Source organism: Labrus bergylta, chromosome 15 (genome assembly GCF_963930695.1).
Source record: "Labrus bergylta chromosome 15, fLabBer1.1, whole genome shotgun sequence".
Lineage (NCBI taxonomy): Eukaryota > Metazoa > Chordata > Actinopteri > Labriformes > Labridae > Labrus > Labrus bergylta.
Window position 1 is genome coordinate 21,027,390 of NC_089209.1, and position 23,335 is coordinate 21,050,724.

At 40.6% G+C, this 23,335-nt stretch overlaps 2 protein-coding genes across 4 annotated transcripts in view; both read right to left on the minus strand.

Annotated features, from left to right (window-relative positions):
• Positions 1–4,127: 4,127 nt before the first annotated feature.
• Positions 4,128–13,814, minus strand: gtf2a1 (general transcription factor IIA, 1). 2 transcript variants are annotated; one of them, XM_029277241.2, is made up of 10 exons: positions 13,636–13,814; positions 11,882–11,983; positions 10,842–11,085; positions 10,516–10,580; positions 9,118–9,193; positions 8,829–8,953; positions 7,784–7,888; positions 7,304–7,591; positions 6,621–6,710; positions 4,128–5,824 (listed from the first exon to the last, which is right to left on the minus strand). In XM_029277241.2, the coding sequence occupies exons 1-10, from the start codon at positions 13,663–13,665 to the stop codon at positions 5,717–5,719; spliced, it is 1,233 nt and encodes a 410-aa protein (XP_029133074.1). In that variant the 5' UTR covers positions 13,666–13,814; the 3' UTR covers positions 4,128–5,716. The 2 variants fall into 2 exon arrangements, with proteins under 2 accessions (XP_029133074.1, XP_020489136.1); XM_020633480.3 differs by having other exon boundaries at positions 8,811–8,953.
• Positions 13,815–16,727: 2,913 nt separating this feature from the next.
• Positions 16,728–23,335, minus strand: part of ches1 (checkpoint suppressor 1) — a 64,498-nt gene continuing 57,890 nt past the window's right edge. For both annotated transcript variants that reach the window (XM_029277240.2, XM_020633449.3), the window contains 2 exons: positions 21,968–22,076; positions 16,728–20,671 (listed from right to left, as the gene is read on the minus strand). In XM_029277240.2, the coding sequence (XP_029133073.1) occupies positions 20,116–20,671; positions 21,968–22,076 (665 nt within the window). In that variant the 3' untranslated portion in view covers positions 16,728–20,115. The remainder of the gene's footprint in view (positions 20,672–21,967; positions 22,077–23,335) is intronic.

A 23,335-nucleotide genomic window follows, 5' to 3' on the forward strand; every position in this document is an offset into this window, starting at 1 on the left:
CTTCTTGTTGGAAATAAAAAAATCCCTGCATTTATGACATCACTACTTGCGGTACTGCATGGACCAATAGGCATGGATGGTCCTCTTCAAGAGTCAAGGTTTTCTCTTATGCAGAAAACTCTTTAATGACGACTAGAGCAAATCAGTGTCCATGTCAATGAAAACTGTACTCCCTGTTCCGAAAGGGTTAGTGTTAGGGTGGTTCAACTCCTAAAATTAAGGATGAGAATATTTTATTTCCAACTGTCACCAACCATTTCACTACAACATAGCTGATTCATTATCAAAAGAGCAAGATGTATTGGATTTAAAAATGTTTCATGTTCCAAGTTTCATATATATATATATATATATTTCTGGGCCAGCTCATTGGTATTGCCCAGGTGTAGTGCATTCATGCAACCAAAACGACTTAATCAGAATGCCATATTGTTCATTAAATAGGCATTGGAGGAAAACCTGGCCGAAGGCCTAAAACTAAAGTATTTCAGTCACTTAAGTGTGCCAACTTTCCCAGTCGCAATTAGTGGCTAATTACTTGGGCACTGATGCTTGCAAAGCACTGTTCTTGCTACAACTTCCAAATAGTAAGCAAAAGATGTTTCTGCCTCAAGCAACTGAGAAGTGCTAAGTATTTGTTTACTTTGCATCTCAATATTTGTACTGTTTGAACTGTTGATCTTTGCAAAAGATACCCACTCACATCCAGATTTCTGCACATCATCTTTTTCCTACAGCACCTGTGACCTATCAGCAGGAGTGTGGGCTCAAATCACAACAATGTAGACATGTGCAACTTATAATACAACTCATAATACAAAGAAAAGTGTACACACTTTTTAGAGTGTTTAAAGCATACATAGTGCTGTTTCATTTCTACATTCAAAAAGTAGCAGAGGTTAAGCGTGCTTAGTGGCTCACCTCAAACGAACCAGTACATCAGTTTAGTTTGCATCCTTTTCCAATGGTTTGGAAAGGACGATTCAGATTCTATTTGGCTTTCCAGCAAGCACTTCAGCTGGAACACATCTACATTTGGACTGGACCGAATTATAAGCAAATCTACTTTAATGAGAACACAAATGATATTACTCAGATGTTTGCCATTTGACTTAAAAGTAATCTTCCTAAAACCAAAAAAGACAAATCTATTGTAAGATCGTCGTTAGTGAATGAGCTCTACACTTATAATGATGGATATACTTTCAATCAATCAGGATGCTGTACCTGGACCAGCATACATAATACCAGAAGCTTGAAACAGTAGCAGATGCATAGAATTCATTAATCACTCACTTTATCACCTACATCTGAACTCCACTTCAAATTGCGTACAGAAGGCCAAGCTGAAAGGAAAGGTGTGTTTGGCAAAGCATACCAGCAGACAGACAAAAAAACCATCCTTCTCCCATGTCTGTACTGACTATATTTATTATTGGACATGATAAAAGCCGTGAGACAATGAAGGGAAACCAGAAAAGGAGGAATCTCCATTAAATTGAATAGAGACTCTTTGTCCAATAGTGCTTGACATTTTCAGAGTGTATGGTAACTTGCCTTATAGCCAACAGGCCTGGCTACCACGATCCAATGAAGCCTCCAGACTCTGTTTGACCATGCAGCTGATTGGCAGCCACCATCAGTTAGCTGGTAAGTAGAGAAAGCTATATAGTCTTAGCTCAACATCTCCAGGGCCTCATTATAAGCCTCATTCTCCAGCAGCTCAGACTCTTATGTCTGAGTGCCCAGAAGTAGCAACAGGGCCCATTTCATCAGAAGCAGCCAGGAATACATTCTTCCTCTACTAGGTCTGTTCAGGGCTGAATAAGTCTTTGTGAAGCCTGATATGTTGTTGAAGTGACAGCCCGCCTCAAATCCATTTACAATCAGGGGCAAAAATCTCCATGTAGTTTCTGGTTCAGCTTTAATCCCAGACAGCACCACACCTTTATCTCATAATTACCTGCAAGGAAATACACAGGGATTGTATCAGTTTGAGTAGGAATTAGAGGAAAGACAGGGAGAACGCCCATGCTGTGAATACCCTGACAGCCATCCAGACGCTAGATTACATGGCTAGAATAGTGGAGTTTTTATGTCTCACATGTCCATGTTGCATTATATGTAGTGAGGCAGTGTTTAAAAACTAGAGCTCAAATTGTGTACCCTAGGAGGTACTTTTGCTTTAGCACTTAGCCAGATATTTTGACCTAGGAATTTCATAGTTAATCTTAAAAAAACATAGTAATTTAAGGGGCATTGGTGAAGCAGCGGTAGGTTTGTGCGCCCCATGTACACAAGCTATGGTGCTCCAAGCAGGCGGCCCAGGTTCGAATCCGGCCTGTGGTTCTTGACTGCATGTGGTTCCCCTCTCTGTATCTACCTGATTTTCAAGCTCTAGCCACTGTTCCATCTCTACAATAATGGCACAAAAAGCTAAAAATAAAATAAAAATTCCATTATAACATTTGTAAGGTCAGCTATAAAACTTTATTGTAATAAAGTCAATTATTGCCTTTTTAGGCCAATAAATTAGAAAGCAGAATAATTAAGCTTGGATTAATAAATATAAATAAAAAATACACTAGCTACAATTGATGGATCGACAGTTCAAATATTAAGAAAAAGAAAAGTAGTAAATGGTTTAAAAGTTATCAAATATATACAGTTGCAAAAGCTAAAGTGGTTTTAATAGCTAAGCAATAGCTAAAATGTTACGAATGTTAGTTGAGGATTAAAATGAAGAGTTGGAATTGCTATACGCTGTAGAAATGCTAAACAGATTTAGTTTGGATAAGCTAAGGGATTAACAAATGAAACACCAAATGGTTGTAATATGAATAATAATGATTTATACTAAACAATTGGTTGGCTAACAAAGGTTAGCCTAGCCAACGTTAGCCTAAAGTAGTTGAATTAATGAACAGCTGGTACTTCACAAAATGTTACTGATTAAAATGGTTTGCTAAGAGCATTGGATACGCCTGAGAAGTTTGATGATTAGCTACAAGTAATGGAAAAAACAGTTGAAATAGTTATCTTATAGCGAAGTGGTTTAACTTGCTAACAAAAATAAAGGATGGCTGAATTGACTAAAATCTTTTCTTCTTCCCAAGAAGAAAATCAAAAAATCAAACAGTTGAAATAGAGTCTCACAAACATTGATAAAATGTTCAGCCTCTCTCTTAAGTTGACATCAAAAATCCCCTTGTATCCGCTGATACATTGGCTGTTCTTTGTGTGAAATAAATAACAATAACAGTTTTAACATGCCCATTGTTAAATTTCATCCACTCTTCAAAAATGTAAAAAAAAAAGTATTGTGTTTGTGGTGGTGTTAGTCAAACTAGTCCTAATATGAGAGCTGACAACTGTTACAATGAAAGGATGTGAATGATGTAAGGTGATAGAGAAAGTGGATGAAGACTTTTAATAGTTGCTAAAAGAGAGGTCCCACCGATTAAATTCATGCTGTTAAATGTGCTAATTTATTCTTTTTTTATTCAAAAATAAAATACAATGCATTACAATTCTGTGATTTCCTCCAAACTTGTTCTGATTAATACAATTAAATGTATAATTACATTAAATTACTTCATGATCTGAAAAGCAGCTAGAACACAACCAAGTGTTTGAACACAGGGATACATTTTTTTTTAATAAACATCCTTGTCATTTAACTCATCCATCATTTGTGAATATCCTGAAATAGAGTTCAAAAGGCACACGCAACATTCAATGACAGTTTAACTCAACAGAAAATGGTTTCTAGGAGCTGAATTTATGTGATGAATATTAATTTAGCGCTACTGGATTTTTGCGGAGATAATCTAGCACGCATGTTTTACTTTATTTGTGTGGAAAACATTCCTCCTGGCACTTTATTTATTTAGTGTCTTATTTTAAAATCTAATGGGGGCAGCTATTATAAAGAAAATTCAACAAACAAAGATTTATACAATTGCTTTAAGCCAGAGTACAAAATCTGAAATGATCATTTGATTCAAGTTACATCAAATATATAACAATATGAGACACATTTTATATTTGTCCCTATGTGTGTGTATGGATTTCTATTGTAAAAAACAGAACTTGAGATCCAACCATCAAACAAGTCAACACAACAGTCAAAAAACACGGACTTTATTTCAAATTGCTGCAACAGGGGCACTAAAAACAAACTGCAGAGAAACACACGGGGCCCCGAGTTCAACTCACTTGGATAGAAAATATTTTCATTTAAAAGTTATGAATAAAATGAAAGCACAGGAGAACATATGGTGGACGAAATGATTTGGAACTCAGCAGAGAGCAGCTTTGTCCAGCCAACAGAAGAAAAGGAACACTTATTTGATTATAAGAGCACAGTTTGGTGCGGCTTTCCAACTTCTCCGAAAAAAGAAAGAAAACATGACGTTAAATTTCAGGTATAAATAAAATAAAAAATAAAAAAAAAAGAGGGGGGGATTTCATCTTTCCCTCCCAATCACCCCCCCTCCAAAAAAAAAGAAAATGAAATCTCTACTTTTGAGATTATGGGGTGTGCAAGTAATTAAACTAAAACATATGAAAAAAGCTGTGACAACACACCTCAACATACATACATGAACAATCCCTCACACACATACACACACACACACACTCAGAACAGAGCACACTGTGGCTATCAACGCAACTGACTGAATTCACAACACATTGATAAACTGACAGTGCAAATCTTCAGACGGCTGCAGAGAACTAAAATAAGAGCGAAGAAGATACACCAACAGGACACACTTTCAAACATTTTGTACAATTCATAAATGAGTTCAGAGTTGGATCTTCCTTTTTTTCGTTACATTTCGGGAATCAGATGGAATGAAGCTCCAGAGAAGCCGGTGAGGAAATTATCAGTATATATTTATTTTTTGGGGGATTTAGCGCTCCTTAGAAGATTAAAAAAATGCCTTCAAACAACTATTAGTAATTTTTTAGGATAAATGTAACGATACCTTCTTTGTCTTAACCCTATATCAAACACGTTTAAAAAAATGTTTAAAACAAGACAATGTCGTTAACTACATAAAACATTCTGGAGCACCGATGTCATGAACATGAATCGTGACAGAATGATGATCCAAGAACGAAAAATTGAGAAGCCAAAAAGGTGATTCAGGCCGTTCTAAAGGCAGCGATCTCGACTGGTGGCACTAGTTTTGGGCTTAAATGTAGACGCATGCCAATCCAGTCAAGCAACTACAGTGCATCGTGAAGGTGTTACTCATCTACAGGGTTCAAATGAATGACGTCCGACCTCCTGAAGCAGGTCAGGTCACCCTGGTCCACTACACCTGTACGATGTGAAATGCTTACTTTCCAAAAGTGAATTCTCAGGGAAAAAAAGGTAAGAGAAGCCTGGGAGAAAAAAAAAAAAAAAAAAAAAAAAGAGATCACAAGAACGCTCTGCTCACAGGACTTCCCTTCCACCCCCTTCCACCCCCCCCCCCCCGTAGGTTTCTCATCCTGCAAGGCTAGTGGAGTGTTTTTGATGACACCCAGATTTTGACTGTACCTCACAGTCCTTTGGGTTTACCAGAGTTCTCAAAGTCTCAGAAAAAAGATTTCCTGAAATGAGTCCAGTCACAGGATATGGAAGGATATTGAAGTGTCTGTTGACTGGATCGAAGGGAGTTACAGAGTTCCTGCTCCTGCTGTAGCTGTTTTTTTTTTTTCTTCTTCACCATTCAGCATCACCAATGGCTTTGGAGAAGACATAGTCTCTCCCGTTAAGATTCATAATCCCGTCCTTCAGGTGGAATTTCCATTTGTTCTTACTTCTGTGAATCTGCACAATAAAGAGAGGAAATGAATGGTGTGGGCGTCGGGGACAGATGGACACTGTTTCATCTTACAGTGGATGTAGTCTCTAATGTCTTTAACCCATGCATGCAGAGAACTCAGCCAGACGCATGCATTGCCAAATTTTGCAGACAGCTCTTTATAAATTCTGAATTAGTACCACATAGGATTAAACTACACGGATCTAGACTAAAACTACTATGCCATGACTTTTGTTTATACTGTCTCACTGGTTATCGCAACAAAATGTAGTTCCTGAAAAACTAATTCCTTTGTATTTAAAAGCTACTGTGGGGAGTTTTTAGCCGGATATGAAACAGACTGAAATCAATACTGGCGCCTCGTTATGTCCTTCAAAAGCTATCGAGAACATCAGCATAGAGATTGACTATTTCTATACTGTTCATTTTAATGGCTGAAGCTACCGCTGCAGGGTAGGTGTAACAGCCTTCTTTTCCCAACCAACTTCTTCCTCATGAGTGATATATTAAACTTATTTTTTTTTGTTTTAAAAAAGGCACAGAAAAAAATCTGCAAATAGATAAGGTCCAGTATTTTCTACAGGGATGGCTCGTAGGACATTTAATTCAAAAACTGTTAGCAAACTTTCTGCCTAACTCCTGGGAGCACCGGTAGCCTAGCGATTATGTTGGGTGCCACGTGTACAGAGGCTGTAAAATAACTATGGGGCCCATAATGGGGCCTGAAATCATCCAGTGCGTAGTCAGCTTAAGTTGGTCAGAAGTGGCTGTTAAGTTTTCCCTGAAATAAGATCTTCTTACCTTGTCATACTGGCACACCACTACATTCTCTGTATCAAACAGCTCCTGGTCCTCCTCATCACTGACATCATCCCCGCTGTTCAGTGGCTCCTGGTGACGACAGCAAACCAACAAGTTTCATTTGTGCAGGTCTACATAATGATTCAAAAGTCTGTCTCAGGATTTCTGTCCTATGTAGCATTTACACACACAGCATGGCTGATTGTGGAGAGCTCATCTTGTAAAAGGACTTCTATTTATTATCTTAAGAATACACAATGTGATAATACAGTATTGTTTTGGCTTTATGTGTATGTGTCCCTTTAAGCCTTCTGCTGTGTTTCAACATGCAGGTTAATTAATGTGAATGAGGTTCACCTGGTCCGAGGCTTTTAAAAGAAATTGCTGGCGGTGTCTTGTGCCTCGAGGACGAGGATTGTGTGTGTTGTGTTTGATCATTTAAGCCTTTGTCCATTATTTGGATGTTATTTTTTTTTGTTAAAATAAATCCCATGGTCTGAGTGTTTTCAGGGGTTTTCCGTGATTTGTTTGGTCAGTTTGTGGGTTGCCGCTCTACAGGGCCACCTCAGGGTGGGATGTAACAGTACAACATCTTAGATTGCACTGCTCACTGTCCAGAACCCTGATCCACTAAGGGAAAATCTAAATGTTTAGGTCATATGTTTGCTTCATCCTTAGCCTACCTCTTCAACCTGCCCGTCCTCGCCCCCGTCCTTGTCCTTCTCCTCCTCGTCATCTTCGTCGTACTCCTCTTCCTCATCCTCGTCCTCTTCCGAGGAGGTGTCTCCGGCACCGTCCACCTGCAGCATCATGGGAGGCTGCTGGGTCTGCGGCTGCTGTTGAGCCTGAGCTTGCTGCTGGGCCTGGGGCAGAGCTTGGGCCTGTGGTGCAGCTGCACCCTGGGCCTGCTGAAGCTGCTGCACTAAAGCTGCCTGACCAGGCTGCTGCGCCATACCTGCTGCCTGCATCACCTGGACGGGGAAAGGGTCCCAAAAGAGAGAAAAATATCAGTCCCAGTAGATCGTTGATATCAATGTCTATCAATGCTAGAACTATTTGCAACAACAAAACAACCATTACAGCAAATGCTAACAAGTGCACAGCAAACTTCCTGAGAAGAGCGATCAAATGAGTTATGAAGTAACTGAAGAAGAAGAGCTGACCTGTGCATTGCTTTGGACTTGTTTTCCTGAAGCTAACACAATCTGCTGCGGCTGGATGATGACTCCTGTTTGCTGTGGCAGGCCTCCCTGCAGAGGAGTCAGAACCTAGAGAGAGAGAGAGAGAGAGAGAGGAAACAGGAAGAGCTCACATTTTACTAAAGGACGCTGGTGTTTCCCTCTAACAGAATGACATCTTAATTTCTCATTCATTTAAAGAACTATGTTATTGGCAAACATTATAGGTCATTATTGTTATTTATGAAACTGATGCGGCTTTCACACTTCGCAGAAATCTCCTGAAAAACTCCTGGTATTTCCCGGAGGATCTGTATACGTGAACGCAAAAAGCAAAATGTTTCGCTCGGAGTTTCTCCTGCCAGACCCCTCGTGTTTTTTCTGCAAGTCCGAGCGAGCTGATGTCAGAACGCCGCAGGATTTTCTCAAGAGACTTCAGCTCGAGTCAATAGGAGGGGGAGTGACGGTTATATACTGTGACTGATGCACAGAGTGTCTCCACGCGACCACTACGATCTCTCTGCACGTAATTAATCGGCTGCATTTTGTTTTCTGTTCATCAGTATGTTGTTCTCCTCTCTTTTGTGGATGTTGTCATTCCATTGAACAACACATAGCATTGATATAAAGGCAAATATTCTTATTATAGTGGTCTCTGTTGCTTCACCCACTACTTCCACTTTGTATTTTTACGTTACTTCTTACCACAGGAGACCCCCCACCCACCCCGTCTGACAGGGATAGTCTCCCGCTGTGAGGAGCATATGTGAACAGCAAAGGTCAGGAGAATCTCCGGAGCAGTCCTCCTGAAATTATCTAGATATTTTCAGGAGCGCATATGTGAAAACGGCTTCAGTGACCATAACATGTTATGGACCAAAACAGGATGTCAAGGGTTAAATACACAAGCTGTTATGAATCATTCACTACCAAAAATATAACAAGAAATATTTAGACATGTTTGTGGTGTATTCAAAAAGGCATTCAGTTCATCGGGTCAGGGTGTTCCTACCTGTGTAATGGGGCGTACCTGCTGTATGACCGGAGCCTGTACGCCGCCAGGCTGCATCTGCTGCTGCAGGAGGATCTGCTGCTGAGGCTGCTGGATGATGTACTGAGCCCCATTGGGAGCACGCACCACCTGCAGAATCTGACCTGAGAGACCAGGAAACAGAGGAGGCATGAGTGCTGTGAAAGGACATGCATCACTTGATTGCAACAGCTGATGGGAAGTTGAAGCACTAAAGCATGTATAAAAACGTATAGTATTGTTTCTCGATAACATGATGCACAGATAATCTCTTGTGTGAGTCTTTCACCTTGGCTGGTGATGAGCTGTTGGTATGGGGTGACCCCTGTGGGCAGAGCGAGGGTTGCTGCAGTAGCTGCTGCACTCTAGAGGACAGAAGGAGAACACACCAGTTGATGAAACCAGGCAGTGAGGTATTAATCTTCAGGCAAAGCTTGAGTCCACAGTTGTGTTATTCAAGAACTTGGAAAACAAGCTTGAAAGTGGTTTTGAAAGCCCTTTATGGTTATTACAAACACACACTAGGCACAGCACAGATATGTTTGACTCAGTTGTTAAGAACATTTCTCTAGAGAGATTTTAATATTTATGAAATACAGAACATCCTCATCATAACTTAAGTTCTAATTTTCATTTTCTCTCTGTTGTCCTGATAAAAGTATTTGCATTGACTCGTTTTCATCAGCAAGGCTCGGTGAAAAAAGGTTAAGGGTAAAAAGGCGTTTAAGAATTAAGAAAATAAAACTTGCAATAGTGCAGATGAAAAGCGTGTTGGTAAAGGAAGGGAGATGCGGAGACATTTTAAAAGGAAAAGGGAGGAGAGGGTGAGAGTGTGTGTGTGTGTGTGTGTGTGTGTGTGTGTGTGTGTGTGTGTGTGTGTGTGTGTGTGTGTGTGTGTGTGTGTGTGTGTGTGTGTGTGTGTGTGTCACAGGAAGATGATTTTACCCGGCTTGATCTGAACTGTAATCCAAACCTCCAGACAACTGTCTGAAGGTCCTTCCTCTATCTATTCTAGCATTCGAAGTCCCTTCCTCTGTCATCCTGTTCTGTGAAACACCTGCAGACACATACAGATCCTATTCTTCCTGTTTAGACTCCGGTTTTTGCCGTTTCCCTCAATACAAATATTTCAACATCGGCGAGAAGGAAAGTCCGGGAAGTTTATCTTACAATAAAAACAATAATAGAGTCATCTAAATTTGACATCTCCACACAGGCCAAATGGCAGAGTTCTGGCCAAACAGGAAAACACTTTGCCCTGAGCAGTGTGTGCAGGGACCATGTGTGTATCCATGAGTGACTCGCCTTTTGTCAATAAATTAAAGAAATGTCCGAGGATGTACCACAGACAGGGTTGTAGAGCTGAAGTATTTAACAGAGGGTTTCCAGAGTTTAAATAGTTTAATGTATTTTGTTCACTGCACCAAAACACGTCTCTAGTATACGTTCAGACTAATTGGCGGTTGTTCTGATACATTTAGAAACTATTCTTCCACCGGTGCTAGCTCTGTCATTAACAAACAAACATTTCATTTTAATTTTGTATGTCTCTGTATGAGCACAGTGTTGTTTATAACTAACTAGCCCTCTCACTTATATGTTTATATGTACATACCGTAAAACTAACTGTGGAGTTGTGTACGTCCAAACTGTTACTTGATATTGATTTGATATGATATCCACTCACCATCCCTGTTGCACTCATGTGCTGTAGAATCTTTGAATCCTGAACAATGACTTGCTGCTGGGGAGCTGTGGGGAGAAACACGTTCGAGTCAAACCAGTAAACAGCTCCAATGAATACTTGATTTAATTGATACATTTAATCCAGTTTGGGCTTTTAATTGTAATCTATAAATAACGAAGAGGCTGTTTGTTATTAATTCAAACAAGCCCCGCCTTGTTCTTCTACACTTGATCTCTTCAGTGGGAGAAGATGTGAAGGCTGTGTGAGACATATTTACATGTTTGTAATGTGCAGGACACTTTCTCTACTACCGAAGTGTGACACACCTTGCTGCTGCTGAGGAGGCATGAGGACTTGCTGGGTCTGTGCTGGCTGGGCGACCTGCTGGACCTGTTGGATCTGCTGAACGTGCTGCTGCTGCTGTTGTTGTTGTTGCTGCTGCTGCTGTTGTTGTTGTTGTTGTTGCTGCTGCTGCTGCTGCTGCTGCTGCTGAGCGGCCTGCAGGGCTGCCTGTTCTTCTGTATGGAAGCCCTCCACTGCCTTCGACTGCAACAGTTTGTTTTCCCATAGCTGAAGCATCCCGGCAGAGGAAAGGAGGGATAGAGAGGCAACTTTAGTTATTAAGAAGGAGTGATGCAATAAGTAATCAACAGTGAAGACGTTCGAGAGACATGTTGAAATATTGTTCCAAATATGTGCCTCCAGTTTAAATATTATTTTAACACGTCCTAACTTTCTTCAGATCAATCCAACCTTTGCTGTACTGAGGATATCCTGAAATGTAAAAATCATCTGGTTCCTACAATACAGTGAAGTACAGCAGTGTTTCTGAAATGGGAGTACTAGAACCCCTAAGGGTACTTTGGAGAACTGCAGAGGGTACTTGAGATATTTTTAATCTTACTAAAGATTTCAGTCATGCACAATTCCTGATACAAGCATACTATGATAAGTTTGTAAACACAGGTGCACATGTACAATCTATTCTATAACTGGCATAATTTTTTGTTAATTTACTGCTGTAAAATGTTCACAGTCACAGCAAAGAAGTCAATCATCTGAAATTTAGTTTTGTGATTTACATCTTGATTTGGACATTAATTCATGTATGGTTGAAATGTAGCCGCAATACAGTGAAAAGATGTGTGGGGGGGGGGGGGGATCTGCCACATACATATATAAACATATACATACATACAAATATACAAATATTATCCCTATCCAGATATGCATAGTATATTATTGAAAATCATATTGAAAATGAATGAACATGGGGCTGAAACACACCTCACACACACACATCTGTAATAGTGATATTTCTAATTAAGTGATTGTACATAAGAACAAGCGTGCTGGGTACTGTTACCGTTTTCAGTTCCAAAAGCACTTGCTCATCCACTCCTTCGTCCAGGAACAGCTCTCGCACCTCGCTGATCACATCCTCTATCACAGACCTATAAAGTTTAGGCTACAAAGAAGGCAGACAGAGAACACATTTCATTATGTGGTGGGTACCTTCACCCTTCTGCAAAATAATAAAATAAAAACAGAAGAAAAAAAAGACTGGTATTATTAATGTTTACCAATTCATCCTGGCGTTTACATAAAATTTGTAAAAAGTGTTTAATAGGAAATCATTAGTTAACTTACTAATTATGCTGAACAGCATGTAAAACAGGATATATTATGAAACTTTTAATTTCCCTCTGCCAAATAAGCATGAAATAGTGTTATGTTATAATATCTGGCGAATAGCTTTTGTACTTTGAAATATCAACAAGTCCTTGGTAAATAATCCCTGGGATTTAGCTATAAAGTATGCCCGACACAGTGTGGTGTAACACTAATCCATATGAAGCAGGTCTGTCTGTCTGTCTAAACTAGGTAAACAGTGTATATCCCTCGGGGTCCCCTGTCATGTAGGCTATGGCGCATAACAACAAATAATACAAAATGTCTACAAACGACACAATAGTCGCATTCACAACCGGAAAATACGATACAACGTACACCTAAAAGCGACAGACACGTCGGCCTGTCGCACTGCGTTGCATTGTCCCAAATGTCCGCAGCACGGACCTCGGTCTCTCCTTTCCTCCCCCTCGGCCTATCTGCTCCTCCACTATTTAAAGCTCAGTCTGGTGTTTATATGTAGAGCCAGTGACGTAGCGTCGAGTAGCACCTTCCCATCCCGGGCTAGTCTATATTAGAGAGCCAATATGGCTGTATAAAACGAGGCAGCAGCGAGGAGGAGGGCCAGAACCGGAGCGAGGGGCGACGTGGAGGCCATTTTACGGAGCGGCAAACTGCGCGCTCGACGGCCCTGTTTTTTAATGCTTCATGTGCCGGAATGTAAAGGATATTTCGGTGTTTTTATCGAAGAAGTGCTCTGCTTTGTAGGCTATACGTGGTAAATAGTCGGTGGGGAGAAGGGGTAGAGTCGGTATGATATGGGTAAAGTGGTGGTGCCTTCAGGTCGTGGAAATGGTGGACAATGATGAGGCGTTCAAACTCAGCGTTGACGACTATCGGATCATTTTTGTTTTACTTTTAATAAAATAAAGCGCAACTCGTTGATGCGAAGGTGCTTGGCGTACATATGCGTTTGAAAGTCCATTTTAAATTCAAACCAATGTAAGCTTATTGTTATCTTTTCTCATTTTGTAATCGAAAAGCAACGCAAAGACCGAAAATCCATTTTATAACCAACTCACCCATGACTTCAAAATCAAATCCATAAGTCAAAGAAACACTATCATGAACCAACCAAGCTGATGTAAGCTTCAATAACGAAAAGAGCCAATTAATTAACACCATTAAAATGCATTTCTCATCCCTACTCTGTCATTTCCAAGCTCTCTTTGCTTTATCACAAAACCTGCTCCTCGTCCTTTAGCAATCCCTCCAACCAGACGGTTCTCTCTCTCAGAGAACCATCTAGTTTCTAAAACTCATGAAAATGGCCGATTGACTGAACTTAAGTGTTTTATTTCAAATGTCAGTGAAGTGATTGTTAAAGCAGATTCTTTGTACTGAAATAAATAAAAATCAGCTCGTCGACAGCTCCCATTATCTTTACCCCATTTCCCCCGCTGACAATCCTTAGAGATTGATCCTTACCACTGGGTTCGAGTTTGCCGAGCTCGCCATTATACGCGTAGTGTAAAACCACACGGAAATAGGCGAGAAATAGAGCCAAAAATTACGAAAAACGACTTAAAACAACTGGGAACGGTATTCTAAAACAGCCGGCATTACTTTTGTAAATAAAACACAGTTTATACGGTCTTATTTACAATCCCGGGCTGCGACTCCCCAGCCGTCCTTCTTCCGTCGTTGTCCTGCTTTATATACTGAGCGATGGAGCTGCGAGTGCGCGAGACATAGGGCAGGGTCAAACCGCACATATCGCGAGATTTCGAGCGGAGTATGATGACCAATCAATTTGCCTGCTGCTGGGAAATGAAGTTTAAATATGGTAAGCTGACTGGTAAATAAATGTGAACAGATCGCATTAGCTTCATAATGCTCGGTGATCTTGTTTGCTGAATTGGACCAAATGTAAATATTACGAACCATTTAAATGATTTAACTCAAAGCTCCGTGAGCCATGCTTACTTTAAGCTTCAAGTTGTATTTAAATTGACACTTTATATTTAGGTTAAAATGTTTCGTCTACTTGCACTGTTGTTAATTTACTGCTCTGAGTGCCTTTGAATTGCCCCCCGGGGACAAATAATTTTTTTTGAATTGAATTGAATTCCCACACATTCGTTGGTAATTGGTCTTCCATGGGCTTCATAGAGTATACTGGTTTTTCATTGAAGAAGAAAAAGAACATTTTTTGTTTTTATTTGTATTAAAATGGTCGTAATTTACAAAATGTGATTTGTGACATGGGATTGTGACGTGTTCAAAGATTTGTTAGATTATAAAATTACGCCTAATAATTAGCCTATAGCACCACATTACAAAACAAACAAACAAAAGGACATATATAGGCTATATTAAATATTTAAGACACATAGGCCACACATTAACGTTTCTGTACTTTACACATTTCTTCAAGGGTTTCATCATTTTCTTGGTCTGTGCTGAATGTTGGTGATCACACTTGGGAAGCAGTTCTCTTTTTTTTTTTTATAATAGTAGGCCTATTTCTGTATAGTATTTTCTTATGGGCTCCGTTCATTGTAATGTGGTGTTTTGTACTATTCTTGTTTATAAATCTACAGTCAATTGACGGCTGCTATTTCTTGAGTTTAAAATATAATCTTTTATTTCGAATGAGACAAGACAACTGTTAAATAGTATAAACATGTGGTATTATGAAGATGTTAAAAAGAGCTCAACAAAAAAACCCAATGTAATTGAAAAGCCTCGTACACATATATCTTGCAGTATAATGCAAATGTATTGGTAATATATTAAATGATAACAGCCATTCATCTGCATGGTGAATACTTTCTTTTGGAACATCATTTGTACATAGCTTTGCTGAAATATCTGCAGGATGAATGCAGGATGTTTATGTGTAATGAAACACCTGATACAGGATGTTTATAAGTAACATGTTTTAAAAAGCTGCACGGGCATCACTGCCTGAAGTTGGAGAGTTGAAACTCTACTGACCAAAGCTTTAGCTGTTTGCCTCATGATGGAGTAACCATGAGCACACATGGCTTTTTATGCCATGAATCATCTATTTCTTTTCAAACTGAACTTATTGTTATGTATTTTTTTTATCTGGAAATATTTGGTGCCTTTGTTTACGTTTCAGTGGCACTTTTCATGTAGTAACCTCTAACCACCACAAGAGTGTGATCACACCTCATCTCTGAACTCCAGAAAACAAGCTCTGTTATTCTGTCTCATGACACACACACACACACACACACACACACACACACACACACACACACACACGCGCGCAACTGCTGTGGTGGTCATTCAGTAAAGGCGGGGTGGGGATTTGAGTCAATTTTTGAATGAACCAAATCTATAGGTTATATCTATTTAATCCAAAACAGACCTTTCTAGAGCAGCAGGGGTACATTTCCTAAAACAATAAAGTTTTGCAGAAAACGAGAGCTGACAAGAGAATGTTACCTCCACTTCTGTCTCCATGGAAACTTGCTCAGTGGTCATTCCATGGATATGGATGATATAGTCCAGGAAACACACCCCGCTCTGTGTGCATCAATCCACTTAACACTTCAGTGTGTCTTCTCCAAGATGGAAACTGATTTAATTCATCCTTATTTTAATTTAGTTGAAATTAAAGGCCCACTTCAACAAGATGAGAATATGCATTTGAATTCACTTGTAACCTTGTTGTTTGACAAATATAACCAAGTGTTGTGAGATATTCTTTGGTGTCTCATGTCTGATAGGTATCTGTCAGAGTAAGAGATGTGATCAAACACAAAGCTTTGTTATCCGAGGCGTGTCGTCGCTACCTTTGAGTCTCACTCTCTGTAACTGAGTGGTATGATGCCCTCTAAAGATCTAGAGAAAGCACCCCCCCACCATCTTTCTTTGCTGTAGTTGCATAGCAACAGAGGAGCTGCTAGCTCCAGTTGTGTTGGTGGTGGGAGCGAGCTGCACAGGGAGGCACTGGCTCCAGATTAAGCCTGTCTCGGCTTCAATTATGAATGGGCTTCCACTGCCACACGGCTCCAAAATGGCACCACTCAGATTGATAAGGCATGGAGGAACTCTTTGGTACACTTTTACGTCTTTCCCCCGAGGAGGGGAGCTGAGTTTGACTTTAATCAGAAGTATTGAACTTAAATGATTAGAATAAGTAAATGAATAATTAACTGGCGGAAGAAGCACGGTTATGATAAGACCCTTGTTGATGGGAATATGCGAGGTTAATGATTGGGGTCAGCCTTGAGAGCAAATTAAAGAGTCTCCAGTCTCACAAAGCAGCCACTTTACCAGCAAATGGGGGGTTAGTGTTGTAGGCTGAAGTGGTGAAAATGAGGGGGCATAGAAAGGGTGTTGTGCTTTCTTGTAAGCCTTTACTAAATTTAACCATAATTTCTGAGAGGGAAAAAAAATTGTTAAATTGCTGCTTCGGTTAGCCCACATGCACTCCCTATCAGTGATGCTGTTATTAAATGTGTCATAGTAGTCAATGTGGGTTCTATTGTCTTTGATTACAGCCTTCATGTTTGAGCTCAGTCTAAAAGGAAGAGCCGTGCTACTCTTCTGCAACTTGTATTTTTTATTATTGCAACCAACTGGAAGACAATACATCACATAAACATCATTGCAGTTTTTCAGAAAATGGAAAACAAAATAAAACAACATTTATATATTTTTTGCCACGTTATTGGACAACGTTGATATTTACATGTAGTGATGAAATAGGTCTTGAAATCATTCTTTGGCAATATGATTGCACAATAAAGAGGAGAGTTGAACATTTACTGGAAAAACAAAAAACAAAACCAACACCTGGGTGTACTCTGCATCACATCTCACAGATCAATAACAGTTTTGCATTTTGACATCTCTAACCTATGGCTTTCCAATATTTAGCTCAGACAGTCACTGAAGAGAGAAAGAAAATGGCAGTATTGTAGATAGTTTTTGTCAGAGAGAAAACAAAACAAAAAATGAAAATGCGCATTAAAACATCAGCAAAAAAATAAATAAAAAAATGGCGACATTTTTTTTCCGCTGTATGTTTGGCAGGTGTGAAGAAACACTTGTTTTAGGGGCTGCTCAGGCAGTGGAGTATACTTCTTTTGCTATAAAATGTCCCAGGTTCATGTTATGTGCTGCTCTGTTTTTCCACGACTCGTAGGTCAGGAGTTCATCTCTCCTGCATGTCACTGAGTGAGTCAGAAGGGGAAAAAAAGGTGGTTACAAAGGCAACACATCCCCCCCCTCTCGACATGCCTCTTGCCAGCTGAACACGTTATTAGTCACCACAACAGTGGATTGTTACCGCAAATACAGCAGAGTGCTTGACCCGGGGCCGCGGGGGCACTCAGACAGATATCAGACGAGAGACGGATGGCACACAACAAGAACACTGACAGCTTCTCCTTTAGCCTTTTTTATAAGTCGGCATGGATACCATACAAAATGCGAAGCCAGTGATGCATGCTACAGGTGGCAAAGGACTGTACCAGTGGATGGGACATGCATTTGTTTGCCCGCGTGGCTCTCTGACAACAGCTTTGAACTCAAACTCGTGCCCGACTCTGCTGCTACAAACAAACCCCGGCCTATGTTTCCCCCCAAAAAGCTGCTTTTAAATACCTTGCAACTCTGCAGAGCGATGTAGGGAAATTAATACTTGAATGCATTCTTAGTTTCAGCAAAGGCATGCCGAATCATGGCAGTGCAGTGTTTATATCACTTTTAATGCAAAGATGTCAAAACTCTGTGAATTTCATCAAGTCAGTGTTTTCATGACCCTAAGTGAGATACACATATACCTCATAGGCAAAATCAAAAAGAATAACCTCTGATCTCCAGATTGGGCTTTTGAGAAAAATATGACATCCATATTGGCAGGTAATTCCTTTAAAGAAAGGGTAAACAATACTGAGTGTAAATCAATAAACAAACTTTTTTTCATCATTAAAGCCCCTCACCTACATTCCTCTCTTTTCAATTCAACTCCCAAGTAGCCTTTTTTTTTTGGAGATATGAGGTTCTTTCAGGACACCTACAAAGTTTTCCATGCCGTCTGATCCACACAAATACACAAAACGATGCTGATGGAAAGTAAGGACACATGTACATTTACACACAGGAGAGAAAATAAACAATACTGTTATAAATAAAGACAGGTAAGCATGTCAGAGACATGACGACAGAGGTACTTAGGGCAGGCAGGCAGGCACAATGTTAAAGGGTGTGTGTTCCTGGGCACACAAACTCACACACTCTACACATGTGTTCGGAAATAACACGGAGGTTAACAATGAACACCCAAAAATCACTGTACAGGCAGAAGAAGACGGAAGCCCACCCCTAAGAGGAGATTCGGCTGGCCTACCCAGCCTGAACCCGAAAGCCCAGGGGTGGTACCCTAGGGCCTCTAATTGCAGAGTGATCTCCCACATTCCTCCCTGAAGACGTGTCTTTGAAAGCCCACTCAGAAAAAAACAAAGGAACCCAAAAGATTCAAAGAAACAAACAAAAAAAAAAACAATTCCGATATAATCACGGGTATAAGAATTGGCGGCAAAACTTTTTTTCTTTCCTCTAGGATCAAGGTTTATATGAAAATAAGTCATGCTTCATGCTAAATACATCGTTTATCTTACATGATCTTTGAATAAAAAAGATTTGCTTTTTATCTTATTTACAAGCACCCATGCAATATAACTGAGAAAGTCCTGCAGGTCAAATTGCTTCAATTAAGAAAGGAAAAAAATAAAATATTTTCTAACCTTTTTACAGAGTTGTCCACACGGGACAAATTGCTTATATCTTTATGAGGGTAGAGTGAGGGTAGAGTGAGGGTAAACAGACACAAACAGAAAACTAAACCCACAGTTCATGTATATAGTTCTTTGACGTTGTCAAATGTTACGGAAGGTGTGGTAGCTGCTGGTAGCTATGATATCTATACCAGGTGTCTACGTCTATGGACAGAAGTACTGGGGAGGTTTTTAGGGACGTTTACATTATGCAACAACAACAACAAAATGAAGGAGATATTGCCTCAGACCCGGCACACTATCCATCTCTATGGTGATAAACATGACCTTTTTTTTTATTTTAAAATATCTATTCTTAAATACTATGAGTGCTCTTGAAATAAAACCATGTCTTTACCCATGATGCTTCTATTATAAGTGGCGTTAAATAATCTTAAGTGCATGAATATATATCACATTGGGTTTTACAATTATTTTGACACTTAAGGTCGTTCTCCTCTTTACTACTATGCCTTCTCGTTTTTTTTTTCCTGTTTTTTTTTTTTTTGTCAGCTGTCGTATCGGCTACATGAAGCAACCTGGTCGCTTGTCTTTGGCACAGTCTCACATTTGTGCTCGTGGATGTAGGCGAGTGATGCCAGCGAGGGGGCCCAAGAGAGAGCGCTAAGTCTCGTTAAATAGTGCCCCTCTCTTTCGCCGCCTCCGCCCGCCGCCTATGCTGACATCACCGCTAGATTGCTACAGATTCACATAGAAACAAACAGGTAAGACAAACAGCCATCCTCTGTGTTCAGGTACTGTACGCTCCTCAATGTGATTCAGTTTTGTCGTGGTTCAACTTGTTCAAATTAGTGACAAAACATGCTTTTTTTATGGCTTTCATCCCCTTTTTAAACAACAAAAACAACAAAGACACATGAGAAATACCCATTGATGTTAGTGTTGCTGAACATGTAGGAAAACATAGATTTTTGATATTGCCACAAATAAGTAGGATTCACCTAATGCCCTGCAGATAGATAGAGGGAGATGAGACATGTCCGTTGAGACTTATGCTGTAGTAACGATACCTGTTGACCTATTTGTGTGTCGTATATGCGAGTGTGTGTTAATGTGTGTGTGCGTGCTTTTAGCTGTATACCGTCTGTGTGTGTTTGCATGACTATGTACTTGTTCTACGTGTGTCTTTTTAGTTTCTCAGGGCTTCTTTCTGCTCCTTCTGGCCCTTGGCGGTGCGGTTTGTGATGTTGTTGAGGCAGGCTCTGACGCCAGCCAGGTGAAGCAGCGACCCCGCCGCCTCCTTCATCTCCTCGTCGTCGCTCTCCGGTGGCTTTTCTACTGTCGCTGCGCGCCGCTTCTTCAGCGGCAGCGTGTCGCTGATGCCCCTCGCTCGGTTTTTGGTCCAAGGCAGACTGCTTCCTGCCAGAGTCCCAGCTCCCGCCCCTGAACTGCGTCTCTGTCCGCGCAGGGGCTGCTGTGAAATGTAGGTAGCGGCGGCAGTGGTGACGTGAGAATCCAGCGGGATCTCCCTTGGCTCGGGTTTGACGTCTGATTCGATCTCCACGGCTATGATGTCGTCGTCGTCCAGGGCGGAGGAAGCGTCGTCGTCCTGGGATGAACATAACCTGCTGGGGGATTTGGCGGTGCTGTAGTTATGGTCCTCTTGGAGGTCCTCACTGCAGGGCGGAGGAGAGTAGCAAGATGGGCTTACCGGTCCTCGGCTTAGAAAATCTCCCAGGGATGATCTGTGAGAAGACAGAGAGAGAATAAAGTACTCTGCTGTCACACTGCCAATAGTATTTCTTTTTTATTATTTTTTATTGATTTATAACATTTTGTTTTTCATTGTTGTGATTTTTTCAGTCTTGCAAAATTTCATCTCTTGATGTCATTTCTTTTCTTTTCTGTCTGTTTGTTGCTATGTGAGCCACTTTCAGCTGCATGCCTCTATTAAAGGTGACACAAATAAGAATTGTGTTAACTTGATATGAGGTGTCCACTGCAGCAGCATTAGCACATCTGCATTGGTCTTGAAAGCCAAAAGAAAACAAAAACATGATCATCTATCACCCTGAACACTCCCTGCAGGGCCTAATGTGCACATTTCTCCGCTCCGATTAAAAGCTCGTATCTCCAGAAAAAGTCAGCCTTTACTTTCAGAAATGAGCACACTCATTTTCACACTGCCACCTTTGCATTTTTTTTCAAATGACACATTGCATTTTGAGCAGCTCTAATGCTCCCTGAGGTTGTGAAACTTGCTCAGCACATAAAGGTCCTTGCGAGCTTTAAAGTCAAAACGCCTGTGAACGACTCGGATTCTGCAACAAAGCCTTTTAACCGCTGTCCACTATACGTCAGCTTCTGCAGTTTGTTGCGACACAAATTTGGCTCCATTAGTTTGCAGACGCTATTCTCTGCTAGGCATGAAAGAGCAGAGGTGTATTCTGATAACCAATAAATCAAAGACAGCTTCAGCAGCCCCCCCCCACCCCCCTTAGATGAGAGGGTTAGCATATTAATATCTTATAAGAAAAACATGCACCTCTTACAGTGATCAAATATTCACTGCATACCTTTAGAAAGACTTTGGATATGTTTAATTCATTATGCAGAGCAGGCCATCATACTCTTACTCTGCTGTGATGGATGTGCATGTCCATACATGCTTCGAATGTTCTAAGAATCATGAGGCCTCTCCCTCTAATAAACCTGTTTGTGTGTATGTGTGTGTATGTGTATGTGTGCTGGTGTGTTTGTAAGACCATTATATAAACACACCTGGATAAAATGTTCTGAGCAGCGGGGAGCGTGTGAATGCCTCTGACTTTTGGACACAATAAAGATGTTATTATGTAAACTCGTAGTGGAAAATTCGGTGCGAGGCCTTTTTAGTGTGTGTGCTTTTTGTGTTTGTTTCAAGGCTACCGTATGTGTGCATGAGGGTGTGACAGTGTATGTGAGGGAAAGTGTTTTGTGTATGAACTGAGTCCTGGCTGATATTGATTGAAGGTAAAGGGACAGGAGCAGCGTTAACCCACCTGATGGCAGAGGTTCTGCTCCCCACAGGGCTTACAGGTAGGGGTCTGATGACAGGGAAGAGTGCCTGGCTCCTGACACGGGCGCCATTTTGGATCACACCCCGAGGAACTAAATGAGAGAAAACAGAGGACACAAGAACTTAAACATGGAATATCCAAGTTTTTTTTTTTTTTTAGTCACAAACAGTCCACACATCAGTTTCATAGCACAAAGCAAAGACAGAGGAAGATTTTCAAAACCTCAGTAAGACATGGGAGCAGCTCGATAAGACTTCACTGACCGTCTGAGGAGGCCAACAGGGCAATATTGATGAGCAAGGCAAGGTTAAATTGAGCGGGAAAGCGTCATAAATGAGTTAAGGCCGCTGTGAATCATTCAATTACCAACGACCGCTGGGCTCGGCTAAATCCAGCCTGTTTGATGCTGAGGGCTGAACAGCAGGCAGCTGGGCCTGAAGAGGAGATGCCACCAATTTTAGAAATGTGCGATTTTATGACATATTCTTATTGTTTACAATTTAGTAACAAGGATTGTAACAATTTTTTGTATTCATTTGCATATTTGGTAAAGAAATAAAACAATGAAAAAGAAAAAAAAAAAAGAAAAAGAAATGAAAGAATCGATTTAGCTCCACTAAAATCAGATTTATTCTTCTTTGACCTCAATCTTTTCCCACTCAAACTTGTAGGTGAGCTAAAGATAAATTCTACAATCCCACATCTGTCTCAATTATGACCCACCGTTAAGAATCAAACCAAAGAGAAAACGCTCAGTGAACCTTCAAGGACACTGATTTGAGTGCAGAAAAATTGCCAAAGTTTTCAAAGCTGCAGCAGAATAATGGGCTCCAACCTTCAGGGGTAAGAAGTTTAGAATGACGAAGACTTCCCTAGAAGTTGTCAATCATGTCAACAACAAACGGGGATGACGATGGCCAGGGTGGAGAAAGAAGCCATATAACCATGCTAACCAATTTTGAAATGAAACTTGAGAACCTATCAGAAATATTCTATGGCGTTCCATCTAAGTGCCATTTACTCTGCTGAATAAACAGGCATATGGCAACCCACCTGGAGTTTAGCAAATAGTGCTTTCTCTGATCTAATGAGACAGAAATTGAATTCTCGAGTCTGAAAGCCAGGCAATTCAACTGGCAATAACCAGGTGCTGCTTATCACCTGGCTATCACCTGGTGTCCCTGCTCTGAAGCAGGATTTTGAGCACCTTTATACAAAATGAGCCAAACAGGTGCAAAGATTCCCCCTTCAAGCAACGCGACACCCTGAACCCCCCCACTTCCAGCGTAATGGACTGGCTTTAGAACAAATCCCTTGATGTCCCCGAGAGGCCAAAAGAAAGCCTGGACT

What these genes read in the sequence shown, in the direction of transcription:
- gtf2a1 (XM_020633480.3), bottom strand. Translation starts at nt 13,665, where the DNA reads ATGGCGAGCTCGGCAAACTCGAACCCAGTG. An exon ending in ACAGCTCATCACCAGCCAAG is followed by an intron (nt 8,954 to 9,117) that starts GTGAAAGACTCA and finishes CTGGTCTCTCAG; the next exon opens with GTCAGATTCTGCAGGTGGTG. An exon ending in TGGTGTGCCAGTATGACAAG is followed by an intron (nt 5,825 to 6,620) that starts GTAAGAAGATCT and finishes TTTATTGTGCAG; the next exon opens with ATTCACAGAAGTAAGAACAA.